Source organism: Mustela erminea, chromosome 7 (genome assembly GCF_009829155.1).
Source record: "Mustela erminea isolate mMusErm1 chromosome 7, mMusErm1.Pri, whole genome shotgun sequence".
Lineage (NCBI taxonomy): Eukaryota > Metazoa > Chordata > Mammalia > Carnivora > Mustelidae > Mustela > Mustela erminea.
Window position 1 is genome coordinate 88,398,983 of NC_045620.1, and position 25,460 is coordinate 88,424,442.

At 47.7% G+C, this 25,460-nt stretch overlaps 1 protein-coding gene and 1 long non-coding RNA gene across 17 annotated transcripts in view; one reads left to right on the plus strand and one right to left on the minus strand.

The window, feature by feature from the left end:
• Positions 1-726: 726 nt before the first annotated feature.
• LOC116595711 overlaps positions 727-25,460 on the minus strand; it is a 112,472-nt gene continuing 87,738 nt past the window's right edge. For 13 of the 16 annotated variants that reach the window (XR_004287830.1, XR_004287839.1, XR_004287836.1 and 10 more), the window contains 3 exons: positions 9,279-9,436; positions 7,513-7,584; positions 2,001-2,501 (listed from right to left, as the gene is read on the minus strand). This is a non-coding gene — a long non-coding RNA (uncharacterized LOC116595711). Of the gene's footprint in view, positions 2,502-7,512; positions 7,619-9,278; positions 9,437-25,460 lie in introns of all 16 variants that reach the window. The other 3 variants (XR_004287831.1, XR_004287829.1, XR_004287843.1) reach the window with 3 other exon arrangements.
• LOC116595710 (60S ribosomal protein L35-like) lies at positions 4,472-4,911 on the plus strand. Its single transcript, XM_032352358.1, has one exon. It carries the CDS (start codon positions 4,510-4,512, stop codon positions 4,849-4,851), a length of 342 nt encoding a protein of 113 aa, XP_032208249.1. The 5' UTR covers positions 4,472-4,509; the 3' UTR covers positions 4,852-4,911.

The following is a 25,460-nucleotide window of genomic DNA, read 5'->3' on the forward strand; positions in this document are numbered from 1 at the left end:
TGGACAGACTCTGAGCCCCTGAGATGGGCGTTGTGTCATTCTGTGGTCCAGGAACTGACCTAGCAGTGGCTTCCTGGTTACCTGGTATTCGTCACCGGGCTCACCTGGTCCCTGGAAGTGGGAGGGTGTGAGGAGGCTGCATGTGACAGAGGGAGGTGAGAGGCCGGGCGGCTCCTCAGCGGGCAGACGGCTGGCTGCTCCCGACAGGGGCTTGTCAACCCACAGGGCACACATTGAGTCAGACCTCCCCATCGCTTCGGACTAGAGATAGTAGTCACTGGGACTTGGGCACTGGACTGGGTTTGGGGTTCACTTTGGCAAAGCCATTTCACACCTGTTCCCTCCGCTGTTCCGCCGTGACCCGCGAGGCCCACCCGCCAGCCTTCCCCCAGGACTGCAGCACAAGCAGTGTGAAGGGCCACGCGGGCCTCAGGCCCAGGCTTACACACTGTTCAGTGAATGTATTTGCAAATACAGGCAGGGAAGTGGGAGTCGGGGCTCAAGGAGGCATGCGGGTGGGCCCTGGGGGCTTGCGTGGTTGATGGCCTCTGGTGGGGACAGCGATCTAATGGGCCGTGAGGGCTGGTTGTTAAATTTTTGAGAGTTCTGTAGGTCAGTTCCTAAACCAGCTGGTAGCTTGAAATTGGACCTGGTGGGAGTGGGAGTACGGACACCACAGATATTAGCAAATTCTTTTTTTTTTTTTAAATTTAGATATTAGCAAATTCTTAACCAGGACTTTTTTTTCCCCTGGAAAGCCAACTGGACATCATACCCCTGCAGGGGTGGGGGCCCTTGGTCACTCCCTCTCTCTGGGGCAGGCCAAGCCCCATTTCCAGTGATTAACAAATTTATCAAAATCTCTACTCCTGACCACCTTTCTTGCCCACCTTGCCCTTTACATTTGCCAAAATAACCTTTACACTCCTGGGTCCTTTGGCTTGAGGTGGGTGGCCCTCCTCAGAGTGGACCGGCAGGCGTTCTGCTAGAACGTTCCCCTCTGGATCCCCAGACAAAAGCACACAGCACTCTCATCTTTATGGAGAGAGCAGGAAGGCCTTGAGTTTAGGAACTGGTCTCAGGCTTGGATCAGGAACACAGTGAAGTAACTTCTCAAGGTCCCTTACCCTTTGGGAGAAGCCATAAAGGGAACACGCTAGAACCATTCAGGGACCTTGGAATTGGTATGTTAATCCACAGTGATGAGCTAAACCAGCTGGGGCAGGCCAGGGGCCACTGCCTCCTCCCAGAACCTAGGAAATCATGGTTAATTATTGACAAGTACAGGTATCAGGGCGGGAACACCCTCTTTATTACCCATCAGCATCTCCTGAGTGTGCTCTGAAGCAGGTACACCATACTCAACCGGAAAGCAGGCAAACCAGGACAATAAACAGGAAGGACCGAGGGAGTCCCCACCCTCCACACCCCCTCACTGAGAATCTGGGGCTGCCTCTGGCTAGCACCCCAGCCCCCAAATCAGGGAGGGGGAGAGAGCAGAGGGACTTACCGGGGCAGCACAGGAAGGCTGGGCCGGGGGACGGGAGGTACATGTGGTCCAGCCCAGGAGGCTCCGTGGGCAGTTATCACCTGACGTCACTCGGGGCTCTGCGCTCAGAAAGGCCAAGCTGGCTTTGGCCGGCCGCTACGGCCGTCCTGAAATTCCCAATAATTTTGAACAAGGGGTCCCACGCTTTCATTCTGACCCAGGCCCTAGGGAGTACACCACTGATTTTGTCCCCACCTGATCCGATGGGGGCTTCTCGGCCACATGCCCATCTACACGCACATGCACCTACCCTTCACACCGCACTCAGATCGGCTGCGCTCCCTGCACAACTGCACACACCTCCTGTACGTGTAAAACCTATGCCATCCATGCAAACACGGTTACCCTGCAGTCCTCAGTTCGAAACGGCTCTGAAATTGTGTAACTTGCATAGACTTCAGCTCCCACCTTTCATTTCCCAGGTGTGTTTGCACGCACATTTACACGCACATTTACACGGACTATTAAAATCTGATTTATTGGAGGCACCTGCTGTTTATCAGCCTCTGGGCACACTTGTTGGCTCAGAGAACTAGGCAGGTCCCATCACCATGGCGGACAAGCTAATGAAAACAGGACGCAGATGTTTAAGCCTTTTGAAGAGATGCAGACAGACATGCACATGCAGACTGACCATGTGAAGCAATCCCGGTCACAGGCCCGCCGCTCTGAAAGTGGGTCATCCTGCCCTCTGCCTCCCCCTCCCCGACTGTGTGGGGCCAAGGACACCATGGTCTCCCTTCCTCCCCTTTCTGGGCACTCACCACCACAAGTAAGGCCCTAAGTGCTGGTCCCCTGTCCCATACAACTCCCCCCGACCGTGCAGAGGCCCCAGTCCTGGGGCTGGGGTGCGTGGGTGGGTGTGCAGGGTCTATGGCATGACTCCTAGGAGCAGGGCCCACGGGTGCTTCTGGCGTTCTGCTTCAGTGGGGCAAGGCATCAGGTCTTCCAGCTGAAAAGAAGGGCAAAGAGGTGAATTCTACACAAAAATCCAATTAGGGATTCAGATCAGAGACCAAGGTGGGGCTGGTGGGCTCTGACCAAAGCAATGCTTGTGGGGAAAACCAAGGCACCAGCAGGTTCCCTATTCCCAAACCACAAAGCCTCCGACTACCAGCACCGCCGTTCCCAAGCAGGAAGTACCCAGTACTCACATCAGTCATGGCCAAAGGCATTAGCAGAGGTAGCTTTTCCTTAACTGGTCCCCCTCCTTGATCCCTGCCACTGCCCTGACGGAACAAGCACTTCTGCCCGTGGGGCCCTTCCCCATTTCTCTACTGTTCCCGAACCTCTCTTTGGCCATCTGGATTGCCCTCCACCTTCCTTTATCATCAGTTCAGAACCCTTCTATCAGAAAACCGCCGAGCACAGCCCACCAGCTGAACCCACTCTGTCAGCAGGCAGTAAGATGCCTGGGTGCCCACTGTGGCCCTGCAGGGTCCCAAAGGGCCCTAGAGGTGTTTCCAGAACAGTGATCTCAGGCCTCAGTGCCAGTCCTCCAGGCCCGGGGTCAGGGCCACAGCCAAGCAAGAGTCAGAACACATTACTGACTAACTCCCTACAAGTCCAATAGGCCAAAAGGGGTTTTTTTCCCTATATTTATCTTTCAGTCAAATATGAATATCACTTAAGGTGTTCTGAAGGCTTCCCTTTTCCCCTTCCCATAGCCTGCCCTCCAAATTGGGTTCCCACCTTCTTCCCAAGCCCTGATGCCCTTACCCTAGACCAAACCCTCATCTCTTTCTGCTCTGATTTCTGCCACCCTCCCCCTGGGCCCAGGGGTTTGCCTGGCCAGAGGGGCCTAGCAGAACCCCTTCTCCTCTCCCATCTCCATGGTCCCCTTCACTTAATGAAGGGTGGGAGTGAGACTTGTAACACAGTCTCAACAGCTCTGGGGACACTGACCCACTTGTGGAAAACACCCCTGAAATTTATGAAAGATTCAGGCAGTCAAAATGTACAGCTTGGGTATTCTCCAAATACAAGTGGGCTTTGATATGACACCAGGAAACTTGGCTTAGAGCTAGATTAGACACTTTGGTCCAACTTAAAATACCTCAAAGGCAGCTTTGAACTGATCCTGAAATAGTTTTAATTGCTGCTAATGATAACTGGTATTGTGAGCAATGCAAACATATAAAATAGCCTCAGAGCAGGGAACGGCTTCTTGTGAATCCACTGCCAACTTAGATTTGCTCCTTACTTCCAGAAGACAGGGGGACAGAGGGGGGACACCTTCCCTCTGGCATGTCAAAGTGGGGTCTTTTCTTTACCATCTGGGAGAAGTGGGGGAAGGTGGGAAAGGGAAGGAGAAAAAACAGCAGAGCCCTAACATGTATAGAAATCCCCAAGTTATTGGTAGTAGGAGTAACAAACATTTATTGAGCACCTACTGTATGCCAGACACCATGCTGCTGGCTGTAAATTAGTGTAAGGCAAGAGTCTGCAACGTAGATGGGTATGGGCAATGCCAAATAAGTGGGCTGATTCAATTCCATACATATTTCTGGAGGCCAACTGTGCCTCACTGTTTAGATGAATCAGCGGGGCCCTACCCTCACGGAGTGCTCAGGTGAGCTGGGGAGACAGGCTCAGACACAGATGCCCCAAATCCAGAGATGAGTGTGGAAGGTGGGCAAGATGGTGATCCAAGGAGCACTGGGCAACTCATCCCACAGAAATCAACCTATACTACCGAAGAAAAAAACAAAAATGAAAGGAATGTTAAGGGGAAACCTGCATTGGCACTGAAATCAAGGAATGAGAGTGGCCACAAACCATAGACTTGGATCAATGGTGGTTGCTCTCTGCAGTCTCTGTAGAGGGCTTCAGGGGTGATCTAAACTGAGCCAGATCATATGGACACACCAGACAGGAAGGTTTTAGGGGATGGGGTTATTTTCTGGATTAAAAAGTCCAGTTAGGGTCCGGCGGCGGCGGCTGCGGCAGATCGTGCAGAAATGGCCAAGATTAAGGCTCGAGACCTTCGCGGCAAGAAGAAGGAGGAGCTGCTTAAACAGCTGGAAGACCTGAAGGTGGAGCTGTCCCAGCTGCGCGTCGCCAAAGTGACAGGCGGCGCCGCTTCCAAGCTCTCCAAGATCCGAGTTGTTCGCAAATCCATCGCCCGTGTTCTCACAGTCATCAACCAGACGCAGAAAGAGAACCTCAGGAAATTTTACAAGGGTAAGAAGTACAAGCCCCAGGATCTGCGGCCCAAGAAGACGCGTGCCATGCGCCGGTGGCTGAACAAGCACAAGGAGAACCTGAAGACCAAGAAGCAACAGCGGAAGGAGCGGCTATAGCCGCTGCGGAAATACGCGGTCAAAGCCTGAGCACTGACGCCAATAAAACAGACAAACTGGAAAAAAAAAAAAAAAAAAAAAAAAAAAAAAAGTCCAGTTAGGGACACTTGGGTGGCTCAGTCGGTCAGGCAGCTGCCTTCAGCTCAGATCATGATCCCAGGGTCCTGGGATTGAGTCCTGCATCAGGCTCCCTGCTCAGTGGGGAGCCTGCTTCTCCCTCTGCCTGCCACTCCCCCTCCTTGTGCTCGCTCTCTCTGAGACACATAAATAAATAAATATCTTTAAAAAAAAATCCAGTTAAAAATATGTACATAAAAGCACAGAAAAAGGACTAGGAGGAAATATACCAAAATAGTGATAGTACTTATTTCAGGGTGGTAGGATCATGAGTGATCTTAATATTCTTCTATATACAGTCTGAGAACATATTCTCTAATAAGAGAAACATGTAAAAATACAGAAACTTGTTCTTGCAATTTCTGAAAGCTTAAAGTTATTCCAAATAAAGTTTTCAACCAGGGATTATGTGGGAAATCTCTTCATACCATTCATTCAATTCTACTGTAAACCTACAACTTCTCTAAAAAAATAAAATCTATTAAATGATTTTTTGTGGGCGCCTGGGTGGCTCAGTGGGTTAAGCCGCTGCCTTCAGCTCAGGTCATGATCTCAGGGTCCTGGGATCGAGTCCCGCATCGGGCTCTCTGCTCAGCAGGGAGCCTGCTTCCTCCTCTCTCTCTGCCTGCCTCTCTGCCTACTTGTGTTCTCTGTCAAATAAATAAATAAAATCTTTAAATAAATAAATAAATAAATAAATGATTTTTTGTAATGTTTTCAAAAAGGTACTTACAGGGGTAGGTCATACAATAGCATTGAAAATCATAATAATCACTGAAGGTTAAGGATAGGTATACGAGGGTTCATTTGAGTTTCCCACAATTTTCGGGTGTGTTTGAAAATTTTCCATAATCTAAGTAAGATAAGCAGACTAAAGCTCTGTGCCAAGACCCTCTCCAGCCTGGTCTGCCCAGTTCTAGGCCCAAAGCCTGTGAAGTCTAGATGTCAGCCAGTCTTGGGCTGGAAACGTGGGTCACCCTGGACAGGCAGTCTCAGCTGTGTCACTGAGTCCCTGCTCAGCATCTTCTCCCGGACCCTGGTGCAGAGATTCTCAGCTACCTCTTGCCGGTGGGACTGACCTGCACACTGGGCCCCAGGCTCTGGGCTTGGCACACAGCCATGCTCTTCCTCAGTCCCTGCCCCATCCCCATGACAGCAACACCAGCCTTGCCCCTGGCACACCAGAGGCCTGCACCTTCCTGCCTGGCTACCCACTCCACTGCTTTTTCCAAGTGTCCCTGTCCTAGACTTACTTTTTTTTTTTTTTTTTTTTTGGTGGAGGGTTCCCCTCTCTCAGCTGAGTCAACATGTACCAGTATCTCACATTTAAAAAAAATAACTCCCTCACATGGTCCAGCACTTCCCTTGGTCAATGACTCCTTCTCTCCTTCCTTTCCACTGCCTAGAAGGGCTGAGGACAGCCTGTGGCCTCCGGCATTTGCATCACTGCTTTTCCTCCTAAGTCTTTTCTGTCCCATTGGCTCATGGGACCCAAGCTTCTGGATCTTGTGCCTCCAAGACCACTGTCCCCAGTTTCCTGTGGCACCCTTGATAGCACGCTATGTCTCTCTCACTCTGCGCTCTCCTTGGGCTGTACCCCAGGCCTAAGCTCTCTGCTCTGCTCCAGCTGCCCACTGCCACATTCTCCTACAGCTGCCTCTTCCATTTGGTTTTAAGTTTGTTTTCTGGGTTTTTTTAGTAATCTCTACACGCAACATGGGGCTCACACTCATGACCCTGAGATCAAGAGTCACACGTCGATGATCTCAGCCAGGCAGGCGCTCTTTTCAACAGCGAACTCATTAGATCTCCTCCTCAGACCCTCTTGGCCCCCTGTGTTCCTTTCCTGGGCAGAAGGTGCCACCACCCCGCCAGTTTCCCGAGTCAGCCACAGCAGGGGCACCCTCACCGCCTCCTCTTCTCATGGCCCAATCCAGCCACAGTCGGCCGGATCCCCTCCTGGGTCTCCCTGCCCCTGTCCCCTCACTGCCTCCCTCAGACCCCACCACTGCAGTGACGGAGCTGCATATCTCCTCACCTTAATCCACTCTCCTCACACCCACCCGAGTCCGGAGATGAAGCCCACTCATGTCATCCTTCGGCTGCTCATGCCAAAATAAAATCTCAGCTCACAACATAGCACGTGAAGGCCGCCTCCCTAATTCACGCTCCACATACCCCAAGTGCCTCGTGGTTCCCCAAACACGATGGGCTTGCTTGTGCCTTCTCATAAGCCATTCACCTGACCAGGCTAGCCTTCCCCGCAGGCCTGTTCTTCTGGAGAACACCCAACTCTTCCCATCTGAGGCACTGCCCCCTCTGGGAAGTCTCTCTCGATTTCCTTGGCAGACTTACGGGCTCCCCATTGAGCTCTCATCACAGGGCCTGGAACCCTTATGCCACCTGCGAGGTACCAGTGGCATGACCCAGGCCCTCTTAAAGTTGGAGACACAATCTCAGCATGAAAGTCATGGTCTTTCTGACTTGACTCATCCTGTTCCCTCTGTTCATCCATAACAGGGGCATCCTCCAATCGCTGCTCACCTTCACCTTTTTCCCAAGAAGCCATGCTCTCCTCCGGACTTGGGGTGTCAGGTCTGGTGCTGCAGTCCGTATCTGCAGGGCAGTGACATTCAAACATCTGTATTTACTGGGAGCGTGGAAAGACCTTTTCACCATATGCTAGTACACATATGCAGTATATGACATGAAATAGATAAGTAACTGAAACAAAAGTGCCTTTTCTTTTTTCTTTTTTTTTTAATGCTGATAATAACACATTCAATTAAGTTCCACAAACTGGTCCCCATCCACCATTTGAAACCTCTGCTACAGCCAGTGGGAATCACTAAGGGTTTCTAGCAGGGGAGAAATGGGGTTAGAAGAGGCGGGTAGAGGGGCGCCTGGCTGGCTCTGTTGGTGGAGCATGGACTCTTCATCTCGGGGTTGTGAGTTTGAGCTCCACATCAGGCACAGAGATTACTCAAAAATAAGTTAAATAAATAAATAAGGTTTAAAAATAAAATAAAAAATAAATTTAATTTAAATTAAATTTAAAATTTTTTTTAAAAATAAAATAAGGGGTGCCTGGGTGGCTCAGTGGGTTAAAGCCTCTGCCTTCGGCTCGGGTCATGATCCCAGGGTCCTGGGATCGAGCCCCACATTGGGCTCTCTGCTTAGCCAGGAGCCTGCTTCCTCCTCTCTCTCTCTCTGTCTGCCAGCCTCTCTGCCTACTTGTGATCTCTGTCTCTCAAATAAATAAATAATCTTTTAAAAAATAAATAAATAAAATAAGCAACTTCTTTACTGAATCAGGTAATACTTTTTGAATATTGGAAGAACTTCTGGTCAATTTCTTTGGGCCATTCACAACATAATAGCTATAGGCACAATATATATATAAGTTCAAAGTGCATTATTAACATTTTCTCCATAATTTTCCTAAGTCTGCCATGGCCTGGGTTAGAACAGTGCTTCTCAAATATTCTAAAGGCAAGGACCAATTTTGTAAGTTCCCAATCTGTCATGTACTTTGTTTTTTAAAAATATAATAAAATGAATTATTAGAAAATAAAGTAACAAAGGTGTTTAAAAAAAATGCAAGTCCCTTTCATTATTATTAGCTTCCAGTAGACACCGTGGAATGGCACAGCAAGGATGTGCTGGGAGGCAGACATGGGCCTGGGCCGCAGGCTGAGGAGGCTTTGTGGGAACTCTGATGCCTGTAAGCCCTTGGCATGTGGCCACACCTACCTGCTCATCTCTGCCCTGAAGGAATTTCTATTTGCATAGTGTGAGGGGTTCTGCCAAGGAGAGAAGTGCCACCATGCAGGCTCCTGCCTTGTCAACAGAGCCTGGTGCCTGAGTTCCCATCCTGACTCAGCCACTAACCGGCAGGGGGCTAGGGATAAAGGACTTAACCTCTCCCAGACTTGGTTTCCTCTAGGATTGTCCTGGGAGATACTACAGCAGTCCTCACAGCAGGGCTTGGCCCATGGCAGGAATCTGGTACACACCCCATCTTCTGGCCCTCACGGTTACATGTCCATGCTGTGGTCTCTGCTGTCTTCCTGAGTCAGCCTCATCCTCCCAGAGCCCCCTTGGTGTTCCTCACTGCCTACTTGGGCCAAACCTTCACCCCACCTCACCTCCTCACCCATCTGCCTCTCACTCTCAGGACATAGTTTGCACCCTCCTTGGCAGAGGAAAGAGTGGGGCCCAGTTGCTTCCCACCCCAGGCTCCCTTCACTCCTACAGCCTTTCTCAGAACTCTCCCTCCAGCCCAGTCCCTCCACCTGAGCCTCACTTACCTGCCCCCAGTCTCCACATGGATGGAAGCTTCTTTCCATCCATGATTCCCTCCCTCTTCTGGGAATCTTTCCAAGGAGTCCAATCTGGTCTCTGGTCACTCCTTAGCCTAAGGCAATCTGTCCAGTGGTGTGCTGGTAAATACATAACAACAGGCCCTCTGGAGAAAAAAAGAAAAAACTCATATATGAGTTCATTACAAACTTAACTGACATTTAAAGATGTTTAGCAATTTATAAGTAGTAATAAAATATTCAATAGTCTATACTATAAATTGCATATAGCAAACTGAGTCTTACAGAAAACTTTCATTGATTTTTACCAACCTGCTAAATCCATAACTAACCTATAATTATAATTGACAAATGAGTGTAGTTCTTATATGAATATTGGTTGATATTTTTGCTTGTGTTGACTAATAAAAAAAAGTGAAACAATGAAGATACATGTTGCAACTTCACTCCTTTGTCAATAAGCAACTTCTTTACTGAATCAGGTAATACTTTTTGAATATTGGAAGAACTTCTGGTCAATTTCTTTGGGCCATTCACAACATAATAGCTATAGGCACAATATATATATGAGTTCAAAGTGCATTATTAACATTTTCTCCATAATTTTCCTAAGTCTAGGCAGTCAACAAAGCAATATATCAGGCCCCGATGTGTAGTGTTTATCAATTTCCATGGTACAATTATTCCCACCATGGCCAATTTCAGGCTACCAATGTGATGCCACTAAAGGCATTAGGAAGAATAGCAGAGTAACACAATGTCATATAGTATTTCCAGAGACCTAACAGATGTAAATAATTAAAGCCATAAACAATAATATTCTGAAATTCTTAGAAGTGATGAGTTGAGTACCTTTGTTTTTAATACAATTTACTTAATTGTAATTTTATGAACTTAAATGTTTCAATAATAGGCAGGTTTAACTACGTTCTTGCAAATCCCTGAATATTTAACATCAGCTCTTGGGAGCTAGTATCTTCTGGGCACACCTGGATCTGAACCCATCCCCACAGATCTGCCTTGAACAGGGACCTCAAAAAGCTCTCCAAACCTGATGGCTCCTTCCAATGTACAGTTTTCAGGTCTCTTTTTTTTTTTTTTTAAGATTTTATTTATTTATTTGACAGAGAGAGATCACAAGTAGGCAGAGAGGCAGACAGAGAGAGAGAGAGAGGAGGAAGCAGGCTCCCTGCCAAGCAGAAAGCCTGATGGGAACTCGATCCCAGGACCCTGAGATCATGACCTGAGCCAAAGGCAGAGGCTTAACCCACTGAGCCAACCAGGCGCCCTACAATTTTAAGGTCTTATAAGCAAATCCAAACTCATATTCTTGCTCTCAAATCGGCTCCTCTCTGGGCTGACATCTTGGTGAGTGGCTTCGCCAGCCACGCAGGAGCCCATGCCAGAAACCACAATGTCACCATCCCACAAGCCCCACACTTCCTATGGCTGTAGATCACAGTCATCTAAACCCCACTCAAGTCTGTCCCTGCTCTTTGTCCCCTGATCTGCTTTGGCTCACACCCCCCATTGCCTTCTTCCAGTCCCCCATGGCCTGCCACTGCCCGTTCCGGCCCATGTTCCTAGTGGCATCAAAAGCACTCTCTGTGTCCTGCTCTGTCCTATACTGGGTGGAGTCAGGCTTCGCAGATCCCGACAGTCACTGTCCCTTGTCCTGTCCCTCCAGATCCATCTCTGGCATATCCCACACACTCACCTTCTGCTTCAGCTACAGAACTAGCCATAGCTTCCTTAACACATCCCATTCTCCCAAACCTCCATGCTTCGCACCTGCCATTCCTTGTCCCAGAAATTAAAATTCCTGCTTCACAAATTCTTAGTCATTCTTTTGGACTCAACCTCAAATATTATCTCCCTAGTGAGCACCCCACCTCCAAGCAGAATTCATTTGTTTGTTCACTGATGCATTCCTTCAGTACTGATCTTTACTTATTGCTAACTATGTGCTACATTCTACGCTAGGTACTGAGGAAGCAGAAATGAACTAGGCTCTCAGAAAACTCTATAGGGGAAGCAGAACTAGGGCAACCAGCCCCCTGACAGACATAGTTCTGTGGAGGGTGCTGGGGAAGAGCAGAAGGGGGATGCCTTTACAAAGGCTCCTGGAGGCTGTAGCCCTTGATCTGAGCTTTGAAGGATGGGATGGAGTTGGCTAGGTGAGGAACGTGGGAGAGTGCTCCAGGAAGATGGTTCAAAGGCCCTGAGGCACGAGAATGCAGGCCACTACAAGTGATTCACTTTAGCTAGCCCTTGGGGCTCAAGAGAAGACCATGAAGGAAGGCAAGACCAGATGGAGAGGGGTTTTAACTGGTCCTTGGAGAAAGCTTAAAAAACAGTGATTCTGGGGCACCTGGGTGGCTCAGTGGGTTAAGCTGCTGCCTTCAGCTCAGGTCATGATCTCGGGGTCCTGGGATCGAGTCCTGCATCGGGCTCTCTGCTCAGCAGGGAGCCTGCTTCCCCCTCTCTCTCTGCCTGCCTCTTTGCCTATTTGTGATCTCTCTCTGTCAAATAAATAAATAAAATCTTTAAAAAACAAAAACAAAAAAACAGTGATTCTGATAGTAATGAAGGCAATGGGAAGCAATGGAAGCCTTCCCAGTCTAGAATTACAGGCCTTGGGGCGCCTGGGTGGCTCAGTCAGTTAAGTGTTCGACTCTTAATCTCAGCTCAGGTCCTGATCTCAGGGTGGTGAGTTCAAGCCCCAGCTACTTAAAAAAAAAAAAAATTACAGGTCGTTCAGAAAGATCAGTTTGAGAAATATAATGAGAGATACAGGTTAAGAATCAAGATGCCGGGTAATGGAACTGGACCACTGGCTTCTCAGAGTAGCTGTGGTGGCAGTTTTCCTTGGAAGCTAAGATGCCTGAACTGAGATCTGGGGAAGGAAAAGGGTGTCCTAGGTGTGGAGAAGAGGAGAAGTGGGATCGTGAGTGACCCTTAGAGAGTCCCCACTTACCCACCAAGAGCCCAACCTGCCCTGCAAATTCACCTTTCCTTTCTTGTCACACTGCCTTCCCTCAGGTTTTTAAAAGGGCCTCGCTCCCTTTAACAGAGGGCCTTTGACCATTCTGTTCCTCTCCCTGGAGAGCTTCCTGGCCTCCTCCCCTATTCTTGAGGGAATTGGTAAGTTTGGAAAGCACCCAGAATTACTTGAGGAAAAAGGATCTGTTTGCAGCAGACACATTTGAATTTGCCAAGAAACTGCCACCAGCTTCCCTCACTTAGAAACAGAAGCCAGGTCGTGGTTTTCTCCCTGTGGTCCCATGTCTTCATGGGTAAGATGTGGGCCTTGACTTTCACTGTGCATTGCACAAAATAAGTGCCCCCAAACTCTCTGCCGAATGAACAGCCAGATGAATGCAAGCTCCTGGCCAAGGTTGCATCTGTATGTAGTGTGTGCCTGACCTTTCCCCGTGGTCAATGAATTTTGGGGGGGGGGTGTTTTTGTTTTTGTTTTTAAGATTTTATTTATTGGGGCGCCTGGGTGGCTCAGTGGGTTAAAGCCTCTGCCTTCGGCTCAGGTCATGATCTCAGCGTCCTGGGATCAAGCCCCGCATCGGGCTCTCTGCTCGGCAGGGAGCCTGCTTCCCCCTCTCTCTTTGCCTGCCTCTCTACCTGCTTGTGATCTGTCTCTTGTCAAAGAAATAAATAAAATCTTAAAAAAAAAAAAAGATTTTATTTATTTATTTGACAGACAGAGACCACAAGCAGGCAGAGAGGCAGGCAGAGAGAGAGGAAGGGAAGCAGGCTCCCTGCTAAGCAGAGAGCCCGATGGAGGGCTTGATCCCAGGACCCTAGGATCATGACCTGAACAGAAGAGAGGCTTTAACCCACTGAGCCACCCAGGCGCCCCAATGAATTTGTTTTTGACTGCACTGAGCCAGGGTCAATTTCCAGATAGCCTCAGGGCCACAGGCATATGTGTTGGAGACTGCACACCTCAGGGTGTAAAGGGTTATACCTGTTCTTGCTCAAAAATTACAGGAAATTGCTAAATGGACCAAAAGAAGAACCAGCATGCTTGCTGCTCTCTGTCTCTCCCCTGGCCCCCAGCTGTTGCCTCATGGAGGGTCAAAAGAAGCAAGATAAAATCTGTCCGACTCATAGCTCAAAAAAAAAAAACCAAAAAAAAAAAAACCACCAGGAGTTAGAAATGTGACCCAAGCGCAGTCCTGCCCCACCCAACCCTGTCTCTCCCCACTGTGTGGCCCAGGGAGGCTCTGACCCAGGACTGGCCACTCAGGCCTGCATCCCTGCACCACGTTCCCCAGCCTTCTGTCTTGAGACTCTATACTGATCTCTCATGAGATCCAAATCTGGGTTCATTTCCAGGTAGTGGGCCTGGCTTTCATATTCTCTAACAAAAAGTCCACTGTAAGTCAGGGAGCGAAGGAAACCCATGACCCTCCAACCCTGGCTGCTTGACCCCCTGGCTTGCTGCTGTAGTACTTTCCCTGAGAAGCCAGGCCCAGCGCCACAGTCGCTCCCTCCAGGCTGGGCTTGGTGAGGCAGCAGATGGATGTGCAGTCTTCAACCCCATCCCAACCCTGGGAGCCAGGAATCAGCTCCAGAGCCAATGAGATTGAGTTGGGAGCCCTCAGAACCCCAGCCCACAGGCCACAGGACCTGCAGGAGACTGATTCTCTCCTGGACCACAGAGACCAGCCTAGACATTTCCCTGGATACAGAACACATCCTTCCTGGGACCTGACACAGAGCCTTTGCCCAGAGGGGATTTGTTGAATGTTTTCCAGAATTACCTGAGTGAATGAATGACTAATACTGACAATGAGTCAGGAGCCTTCAAAACTGGGCACTTCTGGGTTAAGAAAACCCCTCATCAGCCTCTTTCTTCTTGCCCTGAGACCTCACCTCACCCCACCAGGGGAAGCCATGCAGACCTTCTCTCCCTCCCCGTTCAGAGTGTCCCAATCATTAAGATGGCATGACTTTTTTCCATTTGGGCCTGAGTTAGGTCTTCCCCACACTTCATTGCCACTTTCCTCTTTGTCACTGTGCCCTGTGCAAAGCACATATGGAGCGCCCTAACCCAGATCAACCTATGTGAAATTGCCTGAGGACAGGAACTGCTAGAATGCCCCCATAACCACACACACACACACACACACACACACACACACTCACTCACTCACTCTGAAGAAGCACAAACTGGGCAAAAATGTAGGAATTTAATTTCACCAAATCATTTTTTAAATTATGGGATTTCCCAGTGTCTCAAAAGAAAATTACAACTCCCAGACAAGCATCTATAAGTAAAAAACATAAAGATACTGGCAGCAAGCCCACTGTGGGTGGGAAATCACCAGCAAGGGGAACTCTGCTCCCCTCTGAGTTCTAGAATTGTTCCAGAGCCAGTGTTCCTGCTCCTGCAACCAACTGTACTGTAAGTTGTGTAAGATGCTGTTGAAAGAGCACAGGGCTGAAAGTCAGGAACCTCACGTTCCAAACCCACAACTGCTCTAAGTAGCTGTGTGACCTTAAATGAGCTCCTTTGCATCTCTGGGATGTCCTGTTTCCACCTGTTAAATGGAAGATGGGCTTTAGATCTTCTGTCTTGGATTGCCACTATATTCATAGTGCCTGGCCCAGCACAACCTAGGAAGGGCTTAATATGTACAAATGATAAGAAATGGTCCAATGTGATTTTTTTAAAAAGATTTACTTATTTAGGGGCACCTGGGTGGCTCAGTGGGTTAAGCCTCTGCCTTCGGCTCAGGTCATGATCTCAGGGTCCTGGGATCGAGCCCCACGTCGGGCTCTCTGCTCAGCGGGGAGCCTGCTTCCCGCCCCCCTGCCTGCCTCTGCCTGCTTGTGATCTCTCTCTCTCAAACAAATAAATAAAATTTTTACAGAAAAAAAAGATTTACTTATTTATTTGAAAGAGAGAAAGAGCATGAGCAGGGGGAGAGGCTGAGAGAGAGAGAGAAGCAGACTCCACGTTGGGTATGGAGCCGGATGCGGGGCTTGATCTCACAGCCATGAGATCATGACCTTAGCTGAAAGCAAGAATCAGAGACTTAACCAACTAAGGCACCAAGGAGCCCTGTCCAACATGATTTTTGAGAGCTATAACCCCAAAACCTGGCTTAAGATACCACTTCCCAACAAGTTCATCAGGGAAGTTGGATAGAATGCATCTTAGGAAGGTGACAAGATGTTGCGGTTTTCTCTTTTTCCATAGCCAATGTTTAGTCCATGGGGTGAAAAGGAGAGAAGTAGGAGTAACTCTGAGGGGATAGTGGAGGGACTGATGGGCCAGAACCACTGAGGGGGAGACTTGCTTGTGTCAGTGTGAGCTACCCCATTCCAGGCTGCCTTGGACCTGCCTCTACGTAATGAGCCTGCATGTGCATCCCTGCCCTTGGGTGGTGATGACAGCGGCGAGTATCTGCCCAGTGAATGGATGTAAACCCGACATCATCGCTCCCACCCCAGCCCAAGAAGGAAGCACACTGGCGCACTCTCAGACCGCCTTTGCATGAACACAACTAGCCAGGCGCCTGTCCTCAGCCACTGGAGAGGGGAGCACAGGGGCACCTGGGTGGCTCAGTCCGTTAAGCATCTGCCTTCGGCTCAGGTCATGATCCTAGGGTCAGCGTCCTGGGATTGAGCCCCACGTTGGGCTCCCTGCTCAGTGGGGAGTCTGCTTCTCCCTCTGCCTCTCCCCCAACCCCTCTGTCTCTCATGAATGAATAAATAAAATCTTTAAAAGGAAAAAAAAAAAAAAAAAGGAAGGCAGGAAGGAGGACAGCCCTCTGCAGGGTCAGCATGCAGCCAGGGTCCCGGAGCATACGGCCAGGTAGCAACCCAGCCCCAGAGAACTCTAGAGAGGGGGCTCCCATGCTCCCCCCAACACTGTCTCCATCTCTGCAGGCCCCGGGGAGACATGAGTACCTGGGAGTTGCTTCAGGGAAGGTTTCCTAGACTGGTTCTGAGGAAGATCACACAATCTTCCCAGAACATTTGTCTTCCAGTTCCCTCTGCCTCCCTGAGGAGACACAACCCAGTGGGCTAGAAAACTCAGCTTCAGAATCAAGCCAGCTCTGTCCCATACCTACCATCTTGCTGTGGGAAAGCTACTTGGCCTCTGTTTCCTCTTTCATACAACGACAACAGTAGGATCAACCCAACAAACAGTTACATGGATTAAATGAGATAATGCAGAGAGAGCGCTGAGGCCAAGCCCAGAGCTAGCTCCCATTTACCATGATGATTACACAGAGCAACAAAAGAAACGATCATAGATCAGACCAACCACAGGCCTCAGGAAAAATCTGTTGGCAATGCTGCTACAGGGGTCATGTTCAGGTCACGTGAACATGACCTACAAAAGACCAACAAGGTCAAAATAAAAGAAAAGCTCAGCCTTTCTCAGGAAGTACTGACTGTAGGACGGTGAGTGTCCAGGGTTGCTCTAGAGGGTATGAAACCAGCCCCTCACTGCACGGTGGAGAAAACAGCCTCGGAGACCATGCATGACATGCCAGAGGACACAGGTTTGTGACAATATTTGGGCAAGAGGACATATTTTCCAATTTCTTCTTTGTGTGGCCAGATTATTTTCTCAGATATTAATTTGTATTTAGATGGTTGTGGTTTTCCTTTGCCTTCTCATTCCAAGAAAGCCTGGGATCTGTCCTCTTGGAGTCTCAGGACTAGACAGAAGCCACCCCTGGGCCCTTCTCCCCTTTGCATCTGTTTTCCTGAGCCTGAGCTACTTGCAGACTCAGAGGAGTGTTCTAAAGGCCACGCTGGGAGGGAAAAAGTGAAAGGGGAGAGGAAGAGGGGTCTTGGGAAGTGGGAAGAGGAGCCAGACTAGGGCTCTGCACCTTCAGAGAGCAGTGGGCCTCAGCGGTGGGGAGGCATGGCCCTGGGGACGAAGGCCTCAAGTAAGGCCTGAGCAAGCAAGCAGAGTCTGAGTCTCACAGGGTACCAGGGCCCATGAGAGAGAGCACAGCCTACAGAAGTGCCCCTTTTCTGGGAAGCACCAAAAGCCTCCTGGTTTGTGGGGTGACTCTTATTAAGAGGGGGCATATAATGACAGCAATAAATTTCCTCCCCATCAGGTAAGATGTGAGTCCAGGGTTGGAACTGAATTGATCTCAGGAGCATTTTTTGCCCCCTTGGGATGGTGGATTGAGGCTTGCACTATCCACATAAGGCACTCCTCCGTACGCTTCAGGATAGCATCTCCTAGGACTGTACTGTACCCACCTGTCCAGTGCTTTTCAAAGTGCTTTGCAATAGTCCGTTTAGTCCCTGAGATCCTGACCACTAACCAGATGAGAAAAAGAGAGCCCAGAAAATGGGCCAGATCTGCTTAAGTTCGCACAGGTAGCAAGAGAACCAGGATGAAACCGCCATTCTGCGGACTCCTGGACAGTGCTGTTTAGGACGTGTCACTGCCTGCCCTGGACCACTCTGGACACAGCTGGCCTTGGGTCACCAGCAGAGCTTGCTCCCTCAGAGAGCACCCAGGTTCCACAGCCCTGGGCAGGCCCCTGCAGGAAAAACAAGGCCGTCAGGAAACATCTGGCAGGCCTCCCTTCCTGGGTGACACTGCCTCGGTGACTCTGCAGGATCCCGTGATGGCTTTCTGGATGTTCATCTGACATTGGCTCTATGTCAGCTTGAATGGAAGCTAAAGGCTTAGATGTTGACAAAAGCCCCTACCGATGATTGGGAAATAAAAAACAAGTACAAGTAGTTACCAAACAGATGAAAAAAGTCTGTAAAGCCACTTGCCATTCAGAAATGCTCACTAACTTAAAAAATGGTCAGGAGACACGAACAGACGTTTCTCCAAAGAAAACAAACAGACAGCCAACAGACGCATGAAAAGACGCTCACCATCACGCATCACTGGGAGAATGCACCTCAAAACTACAATGAGATATTACCTCAGAATGGCTAAAATAAAAAATTTCTTAATAACAACTGCTGGTCAGGATGTGGGGAAAAAAGGAGCCCTCGTGCACTGTCAGTGGGAATGCAAATCAGTACAACAACTGTAGAAAATAGTATGGATGTTCCTTAAGAAGCTAAACATAAAAGTACCCTGTGATCCCGCAGTCGGCCTGCTTGGGTATTTACCTCAAAAATACAGAAACACTAATTCAAAAGGATACATGGATACGTGCCTACAAACCCCTACGTTTATAAGCAGCATCTCTGCAACGGCCAAAGTATGGAAGCAGCTCGGGCATCCGCGGATGGAGAAATGGATATATGGCAGGGGCCGCCTATGCAACGGAACCCTACTGAGCTGCCCCAAAGAACGAGATCTTGCCGCATGCAGCAACATGGCTGGCGCTGGAGAATATCACGCTACATGGAGTCAGTCAGAGAAAGACAAATATCATATGATGTCACTCATGCGGAATTTAAGAAAGAAAACAAATGAAAAAAGAGACAAACCAACAGCTGGAGAACAAACTGAGGAAAGACGGGTGGGGGATGGGTGAACTAGGTGACAGGGGCAGAGAGCGCACTTGTGACAGGCACCGGGGGATGTGCAGAATTGTGGAATCACCGTACTGCACACCCGAAACTAATATAACACTGTATGTTAACTATACCAGAATTCACATTTTTAAATTTTTTTAATTAAAAAGAGAAAAAAATCCAGAAAGAATAATATTTTAAAAGACTGACAAACACTGTTTCCAAAACTGTATGTTTATTTCTATAACTGGCATCATACACTTAAAGGTCCTCATTTACAAAGTGGTTTTAAAAGTCTCCTGCATAGGGGCGCCTGGGTGGCTTAGTGGGTTAAAGCCTCTGCCTTCAGCTCAGGTCATGATCCCAGCCAGGGTCCTTGGACAGAGCCCTGCATCGGGCTCTCTGCTCAGCAGAGAGCCTGCTTCCTCCTCTCTCTCTGCCTGCCTCTCTGCCTACTTGTGATCCCTGTCTGTCAAATAAATAAAATTAAAAAAAAAAAACAAAACACAAAACTCTCCTGCATATATTCTCTAATAACATATCCATATACTTTAAAAAAAGGAAAAATAAATGTCCAATAAACTGATGTTATTGCTGTTGCTATAATACCTATTAGGTTGACAAAGTCTTTCCCCTATACTATTTCTTTAAAAGATTTTATTTGTTTATTTGAAAGAGTGATAGAGAGCACGAGAAGGGAGATGGTCAGAGGGAGAAAGAGACTCCCCATGGAGCTGGGAGCCCAATGTGGGACTTACTCCTGGGACTCTGGGATCATGACCTGAGCCAAAGGCAATCACCCAACCAACTGAGCCACCCAGGTGCCCTCCCCTATACTATTGACGGGAATATAAATTGACACAACTTTCCTAAACACATACACACACACACACACAAACACACACACAACCCCAAAGATTTAAAAATATTCACACACTTAAATACAACATGCTGTCTTGGACTGAATCCTGGAATGGATAAAGGACATTAGTAAGAGCACTAATAAAAGCCAAATATAGTCTGGGGCTTAGTTAATAGTAATGTACCAAAGTTAATTTATTAATTTTGATGAATATACTCTGGTTAGGTAAGATATTCATGTTAGAGGGAGCTGTGTGAAGGCTACATGGGAACTCTCTGCACTATCTTCGCAACTTTTTATAAATCTAAAATTATTTCAAAGCAAAAGGTTTTTTTTTTTTAAGATTTTATTTATTTATCCATCAGAGAGAGAGAGAGGGAGAGAGAGCGAGCACAGGCAGACAGAATGGCAGGCAGAGGCAGAGGGAGAAGCAGGCTCCCTGCGGAGCAAGGATCCCGATGTGGGACTCAATCCCAGGACGCTGGGATCACGACCTGAGCTGAACGCAGCCGCTTAACCAACTGAGCCACCCAGGCGTCCCAAAAGGTTTATTTTTTAGATGTTCACATTCTTTTACCCAAAAATTTCATTTCTAAGATTTTATCTCAAACTTTTCAGAGATATATGGAGCTCCTGTCTGGCTCAATCAGTAGAACATGCAACTCCTTTTTTAAAAACATTTATTCATTTAAGGAGAGAAGGAGGGGCAGAGGGAGAAGGAGAGAATCTCAAGGAACTCCCAGCTCGAGCACAGAGACTGATGTGAGGCTGATCCCAACACTCAGAGATCATGACCTGAGCTCGAACCAAGAGTCGGACGTTGAGCCTACGGAGCCACCCAGGCACCTTAATCTTGGGTCATAAGTTCAAGCCTCATGTTGGGCATAGATCTTACCTAAAAATATATATTTAAAAACAACAAAAACACCTAGCAGACTAAAACAAAACAAAACAAAAAACGAATCCCCAGCATATTAAAAAAACTTATCAGAGAGGTAGATGGACATTTACATACAAAGATACTACACCACCTGTGATAATCACAAAAATGTAGAAATTATCTACATGTCCAAGAATAGCCGGTTAATTAAGTAAGTTATAATGCATCAGATGATGACAGAATGTGGTCAGAAATAATATTATAATATTTGTTGACATGGCAAATGCTTACAATAGAAGGTAAAGTGAAAGAATTAAGATACAAACTATATATATTTTAAACTCAATACAATTTTTAAGTGATGTATGTAAACAAGACAAGAAATACACTGATATGTTAAAGGTCGTTCTTAATGGGTCATATAGAGAATCTTACTTTCTTCTCTGTACATTTGTATATATTGTAAATTTTCTACAATGAACTTTTGTTTATAATCAGGGAAAAAAGACATCAAAAATTCCCAACCATGGCAGTTCCTCAAAAACTTAAACAGAATTACCATATGACCCAACAATTCCACTTCTAGGATACACTCAAGGAAACTAAAAATGAAACAAAACAAAAAAAACTGAGAACATATGCCCACAATAACATTTGTACATGAATATCCATAGAAATATTATTTATAATAGCCAAAAACTAGAACCCCTTCACACATCCAGCAGGATAAACAAAATGTGGCATATCCACACAATGGAATATTACTCAGCAGGAAACAGGAATGGAGCATAGACACAAGCTACAATGTAGATAACATTATGTTAAGTGAAAGACACCAGACGCAAAAGGGCATTTATTACAGGATTTCATTCCTATGAAACGTTCAGAATAAGCAGGTCCACAGAGACAGAGAGTACAGTCTACTAGTGGTTGCTGGATGCTGGGGGACGGGGATCAACTGCTCATGGGTCCAAGGTTTCTTGTTGGGGCAATGAAAATGTTCTTCAATTAGTGACAATGGTTACACAACCTTGCAAATGCACTAAAAACTATTCAATTATATACTTTAAAGGCTAAATTTTGTGATTTCTGGATTATTATATCTCAAAAAAAGGAAAAGGAAAAAATTCCCCTGTCTGGATGCCACATTTCACTGCTTCTCACAGTTTTCTTTCACAAAATCCTTTTCCGTACTTTCAAGTGATGATCAGGCTGCCCCCCAAGCCAGGCCCATGTAGGCAGACACCTAGGTGGCCGTTCATTTCTGTGACGGACAGACTTCTGAGAAGGTGACTGTGACTATGAATCTCTCCCCATTGGTTCCTTCCATCCTCATTAGCTCATTCATCTGTCTACCCTTTCTTCCCTCCCTCCCTCCAGCACTAAAACTATACTACCCACGGGGCCCCCACAATAAGGAGCTAATCCTTAGAGCTACCCTTTGAAACTGACACTCTGTCCTTTTAAATCTCGCCTATAAAATACAAGTTTTCTGGGATTTTGAATTTACCACCTCTGTGGGAATAACTGATCTAACATACAGCAGGCTGATAAGACAAGAGATAGAGAAGCTTTAATAGGGGCAGAAGGATGGGGCAGGCTCACAGCAGGCAATAAGTTCCTAGAATGGACAAAACTTGGCGGGGTATGAGGGCACTGGAGCTAGGAATCTTCTAGGAGGCAAATATTCTGACTGGGCAGTACTGAGAAGGTGGGCCTCTCTCCCTTATTGGGCCTGAGGTGGTCATCACAAAATCTTCCACCTCCCAAGTGCCACCCTCAGGCTTAGAGGCCTTTTAGACACCTCGAGTGGATGACATTGTTGCAGTAGAATATGGGGCACGGAAAAAGGGGAGAGGAGGAATTTAGAAAGGACTGGCAAAGTGGGGAGTTGATCCCTCCTCCGGCCCTATGGAGGGTTCCATACCGAAGGACGCTCAGCAACCGTCAGTACCGGGGTTTTCCATTAGTCTCAGTTGAGCCTTCTCATTCTACTGGAAACCCAAGGTCTCCCAGCAGCCTTCCTAAGAACACATTTCCTGCAGGACTGGGTCAAGGGTAAAGTAAAAAGAAGAGTCAGTATTGAAAAAGTATAAGTAGGAAAAAGCTAACGAAAAATTTAAAACTGGCCTGAGGTTCTTTTCTGTAGGGCGTACGGAACTTTGTAAAGAGCAGGTGAGGATTTGGGTCTGGGACCCTTGGAGAGGGTGAGGGAGGAGGCCGGAGGCCCTGGAGCAGGGGAGCCCTTTGAGTAAAGATGCCACACTCCTGCTCAAGGCAGAGCGGGCCCCAGCTGGGCAGAGTGTGTTGAAATGGAAAACTGATGGAGGAATTAAAAGAAAACAGGGGAGGTGAGCAGTAGTTACATCGTTTTGCACTTGAGGGTTCACCTGGCAGGCCTACAGGAGCACCAGGGTGGGGGAGAGGGGAGTCTCCTGTGTGATGGTCAACAGTTCTGCCTGTCTAGCAATCTCCCCCCCCCATTCTTCTGGATACAGCACCTCACTTTTCTGAGAGAGAACTCCATCTCCCTCAATCCCCAGTGGGACTGTCTGGACAGGATCCAGACCAGCCAGTGAGACTCTGTCTCGATCACACAAAGAGGCTGGCATGGCTTCTACCTAATGGCAGCCTTCTTTTTCTTGAAAACCCAGGTCCAAGTTTTCTGGTCTTCCTGAAGCCTCAGAGCTGACCCTTTCTTCAAGGCTACCAGCTAGAAGTCTTCCAATAAATGACCTTTTCTTGGCTTATGTTAGCTGGACCCTCAGTGAGAAAACATGAGAAACATGATGCCAGGCACCTGGGTGGCTCGGTCGGTTAAGCGTCTGTCTTCAGTTCAGGTCCCGATCTCAGGGTTCCTGCACCAAGCCCTGTGTCGGGCTCCCTGCTCAGCGGGGTGTCTGCGTCTCCCTCCGCGGCCCCTCTCGCTGCTCACGCATGCACACTCTCTCTTTCTCTTTCTCTGTCAAATAAATAAAAAATATTCTATTCCTCTGAACCTCCCGACTCTTGATTTTTGCCCTGGATGTACTTTTCCTTTCATGTAGAAATAAATAAAAATAATATCTCTCAATCTTTCCCCCTCTCCCCTCCCCATACACCTACACACGTACACACACACACACACACACACACACCCTGGTTAAACTCCAATGGCTTCTCACTGCTCTTGGGATAAAATCCCAAATCCTTCCTCTAGGCCTGCCGCATCTGGTCCCTGGGCCCTCCCTGGGCTGGCTCAGCCATTCCCACCCCTTCTCTCACTGCCTCTTGCTCTGGGCCTTCTGCACCTCGTGGTCTTTGCCCATGCTGCCTCCTCTTTTGAGAAGGCTTTTCACCTGCAGGCTGCAACTGAACCATTACTTCCTCACAGAAGCCTTCTCCCCCTAGTCTAAACCAAGTACCCCTTTCACCCTTTTCCATAGGACATAGGACCCTGTTATTTCCCATCACACTGTTCACCTCACTTTCAATAACCATCTGTTTCTATGTTTCTGTTTCTATTTTTCTTTACTTCATACCAGCTCCCTACACAGGGATGATGGTTTCTCAGGTTTCATTGACCCGAATTCTCCAGAGCCCAGTATACATCCTGACAAGCATTTGCTTTCTAAATATTGAAAAGACACCCCCTTTGCCTGTAGGATGAAAATCTAAGCTCTTGACACAAAGACCTTTTCACATCTGAGCTTGGCCAAGCTCAAGTTGGCCATCCCTACCCCTGACCTCCTTAGGAACCTTGGACTCAGGACGCCTGGGTGGCTCAGTCAGTTAAGGGTCTGCCTTCGGTTCTGGTCATAAGCACGGGGTCCTGGGATTGAGTCCCACATTGGGCTCCTTGCTCAGCATGGAGCCTGCTTTTTCCTCTGCCTGCCATTCCCCCTGCTTGTGCACGCTCTCTCTCTCACAAATAAATAAACTCTTACCAAAAAAAAAAAAAAAAAAAAAAAAAAAAAGAACCCTGGACTCCAGCCAGACCAGATTACTTGCCATTTTTTTTTAAACACAATTTGCCCTTCCTCATCTTCATACTTTCCTGTAAGTTTTTGTCTTGGTAGATTTTGTCTTGGTGGAGAGTAGCAAATCCCTATTCAACCTTAAGGCTCATTTTGGCTCCTTCTTGGACTCCTCCAGGCTCTCCTCTCCCCTCCCTTCCCACATTATTCTGTCCCCTTATTGTTCTCCTACCTCTCTTCTCCATTAACTCCTGAGTGCACCTTCTCCTCTTCAACTCATGTGCCTACTACACGTCCTAGCACACAGAAGGACCTCAAAGGAAAGATCTTTCAGTGGAATGGTTTCTGCTCAATAAAGGAAAAACATTCCAATATTCCAGCAGACCCCCAAGCAGCATGTGCTCCCTTGTAAGGCAGTAAACCCTCCCCGGCATAGGGAATTCTTTAAGCAGAGGCTGTATACCCTATCCAACAGTGTTTTTCAAATTCTTTGTGATCCATTAAAAACATCCATAAATATCACACTAAAAACAAAAGTTTCACAAAATGACATATGCTCTTTCTTCCATGGGGTATCCGTGGTATTTTTTTGTATTTCATTTTTTTAAATTCCTGGTTTTAACCCTTAAAAATGGGGTTTCCGGAGCCAGAAATGAGTCAAGACCCACAGTCTGAAAGCCTCCCACACATGGTAAGAGTCTCAGATCTCCACAGTGCCACCATTTCCTCTTTGACATCAGTGGGCACTTCCAGGTAACCTACCCGATCAAAAGGGTGATTCTCCTAGAGCAGAGCAGGGACTGGAGGGGAAGGTTCTGTTGAGTGGTTAACAGGTAGGAGGTTTCCTGGACACAGCTGCCCAGAGACCAAGGCCTCACACTCATCCAACCCCACAAATATTTATTGAGTACCTACTATGTGTAAGGCACTGTCCCTGTCTCAGGAGATACAGCCATGAACAAGAGATTAAAAATGTCTGCCCTGAT

Bases quoted from the DNA above. Each gene is read 5' to 3' on its own strand.
- LOC116595710 (XM_032352358.1), top strand. From the start codon at position 4,510: ATGGCCAAGATTAAGGCTCGAGACCTTCGCGGCAAGAAGAAGGAGGAG.